This window comes from Phyllostomus discolor, chromosome 4 (genome assembly GCF_004126475.2).
Source record: "Phyllostomus discolor isolate MPI-MPIP mPhyDis1 chromosome 4, mPhyDis1.pri.v3, whole genome shotgun sequence".
Lineage (NCBI taxonomy): Eukaryota > Metazoa > Chordata > Mammalia > Chiroptera > Phyllostomidae > Phyllostomus > Phyllostomus discolor.
In genome coordinates, this window is record NC_040906.2 from 131095197 (window position 1) to 131108316 (window position 13120).

Consider the following 13120-nt stretch of genomic DNA (forward strand, 5'->3'; position numbering starts at 1 on the left):
ACCATCTTGGGTTGTAGCATGACTTTTAAAACATGAAAATCAATTTTATTCCTATTTAACAATCTACCTGACAGTTTTGAATCTGTGGCAGTAGCAAATGTAGAAGAGTTAATTAAATGTATTATAAAGGATCACAAAAGTGTTGGGATTCAAAAAACCTGGGATCAAGTTTCTGTCTTTCTCACTATGAAATTTTGGGCAACTGCTACTCAGTTTCCTCAGATTTGTGTAAGGGATAATTATTACTTTGTGGGGTTCTTGTGAGTATCAGATGAGATAATATATGACCATAATTTGGGAAAGGTACTGTGCTTATAAAACATTAGATGTTCTTATGTGCCTCTTTTAGATGCCTGCATCTAAACTGAACAAGAGACTAGGTAGAAAAATGGAAATAAAATAAAATTTCCAATTCATTAGGGCAGTACACACTGCAGGCATTAATGTGTACCAAAATTAGCACTTTGGAGCTCTAATTATGCCGATTAACTCTCCATGATGATCAAATGAACCAGGAATTCTTCATCTTAAATATATTGCTATACAGTCATACTTAGAAGCATGTAATCAACCACATCAGTACAATGAAAAGAATTCAGCAAGTTGTCTATTCTCTAGTGGGACAGACATTCTCTCTTCTTTCAATTTAGCTTCATTGAAGTTTCTACGAGAAATTTCAATTAACAGCATAGCAGAAGCACTACCATGTCCTATAAAAGTGTAAGTTTTTCTGGTATGAATGACCCACAGATATGGACAACAGTGTGGGGATGGACTGTGGGAGTGGGGGTGTGGGATGGGTGGGACAGGGCAAAGGGGAAAAACTGGGACAACTGTAATGGAATCACAATAACAAATGATTTAATAAAAAATGTAACTTTTTGAAGAACTGTTTTGTATCTTGCTAATTTTCCCTGTTCCTGAGCTTTTTCTTAAATCAAGCATAATATATCACATAGCAAGTTTGAGAAGAAAGTAAATTTCATGCTAAATTTAATAAAACTTTTAAACTGACAGGCAACATTAAATATATTTAATTATACCTAAAATATCAGAGATGAATATTCTGGTGTTTTGTTGGGAGATTTTACAAGGGATTTGTTCAATAAATACTATGATTAATACAATAAATTAAAAATAAATACTCAATTTTGAATATTTTAATTTAATTTTAAATACTTAATTTTAAATATTGAGGGCACATTTAGTAATGTTTGAAACTGGAGATATGTATACCTACCTGAGAGGCCTGGGATATTTTCAAGTCTTTCTTCTGTATTGGAGGTTTTCCATCTGCAGTCATTTCTATCATACAAGCAACCCCAGGACTGTCAGCAGGCATTGTGAAGCTAGAAATAAAAAAGAAGAGGCCATTAATGTATGTGTTATTGCCAAGAACAGGGTAGCTTCACACATGGGTGGTAAGTACAGCTTCAATGAGAAAGGTGCTTTCTGGATCACAATAATCCTGAAATATGGCTGCAACCAAGTGTGAACATTTTAGTATAGATAAAAGATATATTTCTTTTGGACACTGCATTTTATTCTCCTTGTCTCCTCCTGTCTTTAAATCAGGACTTGAAATGCTTTCAGAAAGTTAAACTCCCACAAAACAAAAGGAACTTTATGTGTTTAAGTAGGTATTGATAAATTTTAAGTGCTAACTGTGGTTGACATATGGTCTCACTCATGTAGGAGATTGTTGGACAAGTAACATCAATGCTAAATGATGCTGAACTCCCTAGGTAGAAATTTCCCCTCCCTGGCCTACAGGGGAAATAGAAATGGAATAAGAAATGAAAGGCTGCATACCCCAGGGCAGTGAGATTACACTGTGATACAGTTATCAGAACTCAGAAAGCATGATGCTAATGTACTGGCTGGTAGTACTGCATTTCAGAGATAAAGAAAAGTATAAGGTTAAGGGAATTTGTAGAATGAATAGCAGAAATGGTCAATACATAATTGAAAATTTATCAGAGTTACAGAGTGATGCAATAAGATGAAAAGGTACACATATTAAAGTACTTGGCATATTTTTTAAATAGAATTTTAGAAGATAATTCAAATGATATTATCCTGTCACTTGACATATGTAGTAATAGTAACTTGCACTGTTATGAAGTCTACTTCATAGAGATATTAGGAAATACATTTACTAATACTAACAGTGGCAATCTCTGCACACTGAACATGTGAATGGTTTTAATGCTCACTTATGCTTATTTGTATTTTCTAAATTTTTTACTACAAACACACCTATTTTTAATTTTTAATTTTTAATTTTAACCAGCTACTCTAAATTTGTCCAAGATAGTGAGAGTTCCTAGGACATGGGATATTTTATGCTTAAACCAGGGAAGTTCCAGGCAAACAAGATCATTTGTTAATTCTACTTCTCTTTTTTTAAAAAATTATTTTATTGTGTTCAATTACAGTTGTCTGCATTTTCTCCCTCCAATTTCCACCCCCCCCACCCCAGCCAAATTCACCTCCCTCCCTTGCTTCCACCCTCCCCCTTGGTTTTGTCCATGTGTCCTTTATAGTAGTTCCTGAAAACCCTTCTCCCAACTGTCCACTCCCCCCTCACCTCTGGCTATTGTTAGATAGTTCTTAATTTCAATGTCTCTGGTTATATTTTGTCTGCTTTTTTCTTTTGTGGATTAGGTTCCAGTTAAAGGTGAGATCATATGGTATTTGTCTTTTACCACCTGGCTTATTTCACTTAGCATAATGCTTTTCAGTTCCATCCATGCTGTTGTAAAGGGTAGGAGCTCCTTCTTTCTGCTGCACAGAATTCCATTGTGTAAATGTACTGTAGTTTTCTGATCCACTCATTTGCTGATGGGCACTTAGGTTGCTTCCAGCACTTGGCTATTGTAAATTGTGCTGCTATGAACATTGGGATGCATAGGTTTTTTTGGATTGGTGTTTCAGGGCTCTTAGGGTATAATCCCAGCAGTGGAATTGCTGGGTCAAAAGGCAGTTCCACTTTTAGTTTTCTGAGGAAATTCCTACTGTTTTCCACAGTGTCTGCACCAGTCTGCATTCTCACCAACAGTGCACTAGGGTTCCCTTTTCTCTGCATCCTCTCCAACACATGTTTGTTGATTTGTTTATGAGGGCTATTCTGACTGGTGTGAGGTGCTATCTCATTGTGGTTTTAATCTGCATCCCTCTAATGGCTAGTGATGCTGAGCTTCCTTTCATATGTCTCTGGGCCCTCTATATGTCTTCCATGGAGGAGGGTCTCTTCAAGTCTTTTGCCTATTTTTTTAATTGGGTTGTTTGTCTTCCTGGAGTGGAGTCATGTGAGTTCTTTATATATTTTGGAGATCATACCCTTGCCTGAGGTATCATTGGCAAATATATTTTCCCATATAGTTGGTTCTCTTTTAATTTTAATGCTGTTTTCTACTTTTCAAATAAAAGTCACTTGTATTGAACACTCACTGGTTAAATCATTTACCAATCTTTTTTCTTAAAATTAATGTTGGAGAGTAAGTGGAATGGAAAAACAAAATGGAACACACTTCTTACCCTCCCCCATCTCCCCACAAAGAGACAACTGTCTGTAGATTTTCTTCCTTCTTGCCTAGAAATACAAATCTGATACACAAATCTGATATGGTGTTGGGAACCGCCCTGACTGGTATCAGAAGCTGAAATCCCCGCCTAGGCTAAGGCTAAGGGAACGCCGTGGAACCATAAGCCAGCAAGGAGACAAAAGCTTATCTCCCTGGTAGGAATGCTGCTTCTGCTGCTTTATTCATAACTGAAACCCCAAAAGCTTGGTCGGTTAGCCAAGGACGGGTAAGATTCCCCAAGGGGGGAACAACCTAAGACAGGCACGATCACTTTGGGAGGCCCCCCAAAAGAAGGACTTGGGGGGCTGCAGCAAAAAGGGGTGATGGACCCTCACTCCTCGGCTTTGACATAGCCTGAGTTCTCACCATCTGGGAGAAAAATCTCCTTATTGCCTTAGTTCCCTTGCTCCACCTAAGCCTGAAACAATGACAGGGTTGTGCAGCTCTGTGCTGAAAAGGGTGGATTCCCTGGGTGATCAGGCCTAAGAAAGAATATGTAAATTACTGTGAAACCTTCTTTGTTTAGAATGCTCTCAGTTGAATGAGAGGAGTCCAAGGAGGAAGTTAGTTTGTTCCTCAAAGTCTTACAGCTCTTTGACCCTGACTCAAAATGGACCGGCAGAGTTCCTTGTTTTCTATAGTTCCTTACTTCCCCCTAATGAGTACTGTACTTTACCTGAATTATTATGCAAAATGAGCCCAATAAAAGCAGGTATGGACGGTAAATCGGCTCGCTCCCCACTACGGGGGGTGGCCATTTCGTCCCTACTTCCCCACAGAAACTAGTTTGTCTCTGTGCATGTTTTTTCTCGCGTGTTTTTCGTCGAGCCATCCACAGCATTCCGTGATCACTGCTGGCCGGTGACCCACGCAACAATATGGCCCTGCAATACATCATTCCGCTACTTTTTTGGCTGCTCCACTGTAGTTTACCAAAGTCACTTCTAATTCTGATCGGATTGCTGTTAAAAATTCTAGAAATAACTTCTAGAGTATCCCATTTGTGTGAACTGTATATATGGTAAGGATATATGAAGCACAGTTACAGATATATGGACAGGTGAACCTGTATGATGCTTTACACTGGACATGGAGGGAATAGTTCTGAGGTAATGCACAAGTCCTCATTCAGAAATAAGATCTCTTTGTTTCATTCAGAGCCTATTAAAAATCTAACCCTGAATGCAGATCTACAAAAGGAAGCCCCATTACTCTTATTTGCTTGCTGCCACTTTCTGCCTTTTTCCTCTGATTTTTCCACCAAATGGTTGTTTCTATTGTCTGCTTAGTCTATTTTAGAAATTGGTACTCCAACCCACCAGAGACTTTTCCCCACATGTATATTCTTATCACGTTCATTTTTATGTCTCATATTTACTTATGAGCAAATTATGCCATAAGAAACAAAAATGCTCTATACACAAATTAGACATTATGCCACATAAATCATTTGAGGAAAAATCCGAGTGCATATCCCTTATGTCTTTCAAGTATTGCTGAGGCCAGCTGAATCTAATGATTTAAAGACTCAAGTATCATATTTTGAGATAATCCATTGACTGGCTGAATGATCGTAGACAAACCACTTAACCTTTCTTCCCTGAAGTGTGATTATCCACAGAAGGGAGATAATCATTCTTAGCTCATAAATGGTTGGTGAGAATCACATTATTTAATGCACATAAATCATTCAGTGCTAATATTAAAATCCAAAGTTAAAGCAATTATTTGCTGACTAGACAGGGATCTCTGAAGAGATTTTTATGAAAATAATTATACAGTCAAGTTGAAGTATTCATCTACTTCTACTAACATTGCTTGTAATGGAACTCAAAATTAAATACTCAGGTTTTATTATTTAAAAAATTAAAATTTGATGAAATATATTTTTCATCATTCTTAACATTCTTGTTCATTAGGTTTATAGTCTTTAGATATGCTAAGCAATGTGGTGGAAACATTCACATTCAGAAGAGATAATTTATATAAAATTTTCAGATATCCTAAACCTCCTGCTTGAACTGGAGGTTTAGGATATCTGAAAGCAAGGGTGGAGTTGTAAAAATGTAAGCAGTGGAGAGTGAGTTGGTGCACTAAATCAAGTACTTTTATATAATGGAAGGTTACCCAGCTTTTAAATTGGGATTGCAGAATAATACTTAATGGAATGAAAAGAGATTCTTATAAACTATAAAAAAGATAAAGACACTTCAGATGATGTATCATTTTTATAAAAATATACATAGAAATTATCCCAGAACTACTTTAACTAATATTACCACTGGCTATGTTTTCATATGAATGAGATTTTTAATTTGAAAGTTTTGATTATTTGCATTTTCTAAATTTTGAGGTTGAAGTATATTTTAAATCTCACCTTTTAAAACAACAAATAATTTTTATGAAAATCAAATCAAGGGTTAAAGAATTCAATAACATTTTCCTGAGGTCCCTGCTTTCCTTCCAGGCACATCTCTCCATCAGCCTCCTTGCAAAACCCATCTGGATAGGTTCTTGTGATGAGAAATAGCAAACTCACAGTCATATCATCCCCGGACAATAGTTCAACTATGTATAAATTTTACATTTTTTTCTTTTAGAACTTTAAACACAGTACATGATTGTTTTCTGCAATCTGTTGCTGGTATGAAGTCATCTGTTCTATTTAAAGGCTATTCTTTTGTTCTTTTAATTTTTCCTTCTACAGCTTTAAGATCATCTTTTTATCTGTGATGATAAGTCTAGGCATGGATCAATCATTATTCATTCTTTTTAATTAATACTCTGAGTACACTTTTTATCTCAATAGTTATATATTCCTTTAATTTTGGAAAATTCTCACCTGAATCACTTCAAATATTGCTTTTTGACAATCTCTAAAATCTCTTTTTTTATAGTTTTTCTGGAACTTATATTAGACATTTTTAGGAATCCTTTTAAGTTGTTCTCTAAACTTCTTAACCTTGTTTTCATTTAAAAAAATTCTCTTCATTTCTTTATCCTGTATTTTCCCAAAGGACCATTTCCCCTACTTAGCAGTCTCCAGGACCATCTATTTTATTTAGAGCATTTTAAATTTTAATGCATGTGTTTTTTATCCCCAATATTCTGAATCCTTTGTATATTTTTGGTATTAATTTAATTTGCTTTTATAATTTCTCTTTTAGAATAAATATTGTTCTTTCATTTATGCTTCTTAGCACCCTGCAAATACTTATTTTAGTTTTTGTCAGACTTTTCCATAAAAATGATTTTATTAGAGTGATTCATTTTTCCTTTGATGACTTGTGTGGTTCATTTCTCAGTCTTGCCATGTGTCCTGATATTGTACTGTGCAGCATCATTTTGAGAGGGAAGTGTTTTTGTTTTTCTCTCTTCTCCCCCATTCTCGGGAGCCTCCTCCTGTGATCTGCTGCACTCAGTGTGCTTGCCTCATGAGGACCCTACCTGCTCCTCTGATCTCACTTTGATCAGCGCCTAAACTGGAATCTTGGATAACGGTTATTTGGTAGTTCTGTCTTATGGTGATATTAAAAATACTCACAGGTTCATTCACAGAGCTACAAATGACTGCTTTGTGTGTTTCTGCTCATGACACCTTGTCTGTATTCAGTTTTCTCTGGGCTGACAGCTTGCTTAAAAGTCAGAATCCCAGATGCTAGTGTGTGTGTGTAAAATCTTTCACAAATATTCCTGAGTAGTTTTAATTCCTTTTGCCCTATAGAAGCTGAGCTTCTCTGTTTCCAGATGTACATCATGGTAGGCCTGTAGTATTACCTCTTTTGCTGCTTTGCATTTTTTTCTCTTTCTCATTTTGGAAGAGATTTTTCTTGTTTTATATTTTCATTTATCTGTTTTTAAAAATTGTCTCTACTGTTGCCATGTGTTTGACACTAAGAAGGTATGCCAAACTGGGAAGTTGTAGAGTAATCTTGTCTAGAATTCCCACCTTTTTTTCTTTCATAATAAGAAAAGTCAATAATAAAGAACAAACTGACTCCTTGCCTTTGAAGGGCAGTGCAAATAGAAAGTTATGGTTAATTTGTAGAGGCAGAGTGAAGAAAAATTAAACAAGCCATTTGGAGGTGCCTTTATGACTTTACAGGCTTTAAATTTGGAAGGACAAATTTTTTAGCCTTTTACACCCCAGGTTTATTTTGTACTAAAGGCATTTCAATACATCTGCCTCACACTATTTTTCAGTGGTGTATTTCAAAAGCACCTAAGTGGTTTGTTTGCCTTCTAGAGAGAAATAAGAAGTATGGATTTTTTTTTTCTTCTCCAAGGTACCTGTGTTTGATTTGTCAAATCTGGGAGTTTTATGAGTCACTGTCATTAAACCATAGTGAAATGAAATACTTTAAAGGACTATTGCAGTGCTGTGCTGAAGGCTCCCAAAGCATGGCTCATGCATAATTGCTGTAGCCGTAGAGTTCTGAAACCATGATATGACAGTAATGAAACTGAACAGCACCAACTGCTTCTAGGGAATATTGAAAAACTGATGACAACACTGAATGCTTTTCCAGGTGCAAAATATACATGTTCTTTCTCTTGTTTGGCTATTTTCCAGCAATGATGCTAGCCCCTCTACTTTAAATTTTGGACAGGAATGAATTTGCCAATAAGTTTCTTTATTTACTTGAACTAGACTTTAAAAATGAATGCCAAAACAAATTCTCTATATGGATAACATACAGTATAGATAGAAGTTAAATGAGTCTCCATATTAATAACTACTCTGACCAATAATAACCAGCCTAATGTTTACCACATGTAAGTGTTGCTCAGAAGTGAATGGATAGCGTACACATCAAACTCCAGCTTGAAAATTTCAGTAAAAGAATAATCTCGGGCTAGACGTAAGACAGAAGTGTTAACTTCAATTGTTAGCAGCTGTGATCATGTTCAGCCTGAAGTTTTAGTTGAATTGTGATAGCTCAGCACAAGAAGACCTGAGATGAGAGACTCCTATCAGCAGATGGCAGTAAAAGTACATGGCAGAGATGAAGGGACTGAAAGGCACCTGGTCCCCACAGAGATAGAATCTAATTGATAGTGTGATTGTTTTAGTTCCCTGTTTGCAACAGGAAAACATGGGAAAATATATTTAAAAGATTATACATCAGGCAGTATGGATGAAACTGTCCAGAGGCGTACAGCTTTCCTTACCAGTTCATGTACCTAATGCAATTGGCATGGCTGTGTGAGCAAATTTAAGAAGATGCTTTTTAGAGTATGATGTAATGGTTTTATATAGCCTTATCAACACAGCCATGTGTCTTGAGGTTGTCAGTGCGACTCAGCACAATTTATAAGTTAAAACAGTATAAAAAAGATCAGGCACAAAAACCAGAGTGTTAGCCCCTTTACCAAATAAAACAACATAAACACACCGAAAGCATCACTTTTTGTTTACAGCATCAAGGAGGTGATCAACTGGTCCTACAAACAGCTTGCACAAGGAACGCTGCATGACTCCTAACAGGTAATTGTCTCGAGGACTTCCTGTCTCTGGATGATGGTTATGAAATGGTCATTGGTTTTTGATTATTTCATTTAGCCTTTCCTCTGACTGACAGACAGCCCAACTGCAACTGATAATAAATTACAGAGAAAACCAACCTATTATCCTGTGAAGCACTGATATGAAAGAAAGGAGCTGTGATGACATTGAGCCCTACTGGAGCAGGAGCTTCATTTACACCCTTGATGAACCAGGGCAGTCGTCAAGGGAACGTCCACCCAGCGGCCATGAGAAATCAGGGCTATTCCAAGAAATGGGATTTTACTTCTGACTGCACTGTCTGATTCATGTTGAATGGGATCCATGGCATATTCTACAGACTTCAAAGACTCCTGCTAGCTCCTTCAAAAAGTATAGATGGCTAGAATTCCCTAGTTTGCTTTACCCAGTAACATTCTCATAATGATCATTACAATTACACAAACTGAAATTAGCACTCAGAAATGTTGTTGGTTTTTGACTTGACATCTGGCTTTAACATCCCTGAACACGATGGATGGAAGTTTCAGTGGTGAGCTGGAGCAGGCTAGCACTGGCTCACAAGAGCTGATTCTGTGCATCCTTTCCCAATGCCACACCAGTGAATTCATGCTGGTAGCTTGGAACTGGGCCATGGTGGCAGCATTTATGCCTGGGAAATGGGCAGATGAAATAAACCAAATCAGTCCCTTATCCCACCCTTTTCCCTGAGAGCTGGTTGTTAAACACATACCACTGAATTTTGTAAATATTTCTCGGTGGGGTTTAAGCATTCACTTAGAAGAAGGACATTAAGAAAGTTACAAAAATCAACTTCATTGTTAGCATTTCCTTCGGAATTTTAGTAGAAAATCAGCTTTATTTATAATCTATTAGCTCCCAGCTCTAGATTGGATCAATTTACTCTGATGATGAATGTGGGTTTGAGAACATTGTTGCTAAAACATATACATATTTAGTTTACAAATACCAGGTAGCATTTAGTTTTACCCTTCATTTCCAATACTTATTATTGGCTCTGTTGATTTGTTTTTGAGCGATTTTGGGATATACTTGTATCCAATCTGCTGAATAATCAATCCAAATTCAGGAGTTAAAAATACTGATTCCTGATCTTTTCCTCTCGAACATCTAAACTCTCAAACAAACATATCTGAGAGACTAAAGTTTCCCAAGTTAAAATAGCATATGGAAATACTCAATTTGGTGGAGAAATAGATTGTTTTAGCACATTTGAATAAAAAACATTTCTGATATGGGTATGTGGACATTCATTTCCACTAGATTGAGAGAAGCTAAAGACAAATTTTCTTCAGGAAAAGACCATATGTGTCCTTGTCATTTTTTTGATGTGTTACAGTGAGTATTGGCTCATTCTTTCTTTTAAATTGTCTTATATTAACAATACCTGGGTAGTTTTCTTCTCTTCTAAATGCTACAGTTTCCACATGGTTTATATTGTTTGTAGCATGTGATTTTTTTGGCAGTGCATTTTAACTGAGATATAGCTATCTCTATATCTCTATATATCTACCTATCTATACCATAAAATATTTTAATGTTCAAATAGTTATACGGTATTATGTTTAATACAGTGAAGTCGCTAACAATTCTTACTCTTATTAAACCATATGAAGAAAGAGTAGACTAACAGATGCAAAGGATTTAAATTTCAGAAGCACTCTCTGAGCCAAAACTGTAAATATTCTCATCACTCCATGTGTAAAAAGCTGCAGTGAGATTCAGCAAGCCGTGCCTCAGATCAACAGCTCTTTGGGTTTCATATTTCTTTGCCACTAGCAGGCAATCTAATTGTCCTTTGCCTCAGCTTATTTCCTCTGAGCAAGTATACCCACTTCTTGTTCGTATATATAAATAAGTCTTCACGATTTTTGTTGTTTTATGTATGCCACTGCCCCCCTCTGATTGTGCTTCTCATGTCCTTTGCCAAACATGGCTTCTCCATCTTTAAAATTTCTGATGGGGAAGAAGAAAGGTGAAGGGCCCAATCTTTCTGGGCCAAATTCTTACCCCACAAAACTTTCAATATGAAGATAACCAGACAAATAAAAATTTAAAAATTCAACCAATGAAATAAAGAGAATTGATGAATTTGTAATTGAGGCTTAATGATGAAAAGAAGAATTACTAACCTCTCCTTAATTTTGAGTCTATTTCTTATTAAGGGCTTCCATGAAAGCACTTCCAAATTAAAGACTGAGGGGAATGTAATGGAGTCAGTGGTCATGATGATGGAAAGAATGCTTTGTTTTCATCCTTACAATAGAGACAACACATTCTGAAGTTGTTTCAATAAGAAACACAATTACAGTAAATGTTTTGAAAATTTTTCAGAAGATGCTATGTGAAAATACTGTAAGTGGAACCAAAACCCACACTGTCTCACCAGGAGAGGCAATTCACTGGTGGAGATGGTTTGAAGGCTTTGTATTACTTGATACAAATATAAAACTAAATTATTACAAGGCTTATAGGCCCAAGGTGACAGAGAAATATAATAACCTCTAAAGTACATAATCTGTGTTAATTAAGACAAAGTCTTAATTCAAAAGTGATTTAAGGTAATTTTTAATATAAGTAAAATAGTGAGGAATGGAAGAAAGAAGGAAAATTTGTATAGAAAAATAAATAATAAAAGAGTGTTCAGTCAAATGATCTTAAACACAACTTAAAATGGATCTATTCCTCCAATAGACAAATAAATATCTATTATAAATGAATATTTGGAATATTCTTGGTGAGAAGGTGGTGGTGGATAAAGCAGTTGTCTTCTGAAGGCTTCCACATAGGTAAGGAGGAAATGTACCTCATTCTCTGAGAGGACAGTTTTCACTGAAACTGGAGGAATCAGGGCCAAACCTTGGCAGTGGAGGTTAGTGTTAATGAGAGCTGACAAATTTGTACTACATCTTTAAGGATCATTCAACCTGAGTTAGCAAGCAATGTCAGAAAGATTTTATTTAGAGAACACACAGTGGGACCACTTGATTGCCAGGCCTATGAGGCAAAAATGAAAGCAGGGAATTTGAAGAGTGCCTAGCTTTGCTGCTTATAGGAAACAAACAAATCGCAAAAAAGAAATATCTTTACCCCCATCTTTAGATTTTTTTCGCTCTTCCTTAGTGAGTCCCAGTACAGCAGCTGGTGCCTTCATGCTGATCTGCCCTATCCCCTATCTATTGTAAGTGACACTTAACCAAACAGGAGAGACTGGAATAGATAATTTTAAAGTGATAGAGTCCTTCTCTGGTATATGTTGTTATTAGCAGTGGATTCTTATATTGGAATTCAATGGAATTATTTGCTTTAATAAGCATTTATATAGCAATTATTATAAACCAAGAATTATTCCAAGTATTTAAAAACATTGAAGAACATTCACTGCATGAATTAAGTAGAAATGTTTTTCCCATTAAAGATGAGGAAATTGAGGACCCAAGGGGTTAAATAAATTATTCAAGGTCACATGGACCATAGGTGACAAAGCTGGGTTTTGATGTGAAGATGGAGGCAGAGATTGGAGTGAAATCAAGACACACCAAAGAATGCCAGGCAGTAACCCAAAGTCAGAAGTTGCAAGGAATGGATTTTTTTCTAAAGCCTCTGGAGGGAGGAGGGTTCTGTTGATATCTTGATTTCATACTTCTGGTCTCTAGAACTGTGAGAGAATAAATTTCTATTGTATTACTCCACCAAGTTTATGGCAATTTGCTGCAGCAGATACAATAAACAAGTTCAGAATGAAAGTTTTTCTTTGTTAAATGGAGCACTGTTAAAAATAAGACCCAGAGGGTTGAATAGTAGCAGTGTTCAATAGTTAAGATGGAATTCAGACATGAATGAGATTAGAATGTGTATATATTGAATTGTAACTGGCCACCCTATTAAGATACACAGATAATCTAAATGATTTGGGTTTAACTAATATCTTAGCTGAGGAGTAGCTACGAGATCAGGAAGCAATATTGTATTTCCTTTTAACATTTTCAAAGTGCAGTCTAATTTG

At 36.1% G+C, this 13120-nt stretch overlaps 1 protein-coding gene across 1 annotated transcript in view; it reads right to left on the minus strand.

Moving 5' to 3' along the window:
• LOC118500231 (protein eyes shut homolog) overlaps positions 1-13120 on the minus strand; it is a 271851-nt gene that overhangs the window by 206673 nt on the left and 52058 nt on the right. Inside the window, exon 3 of the mRNA XM_036024309.1 lies at positions 1241-1349. Coding sequence (XP_035880202.1) covers positions 1241-1342 — 102 coding nt within the window. The 5' untranslated portion in view covers positions 1343-1349. The remainder of the gene's footprint in view (positions 1-1240; positions 1350-13120) is intronic.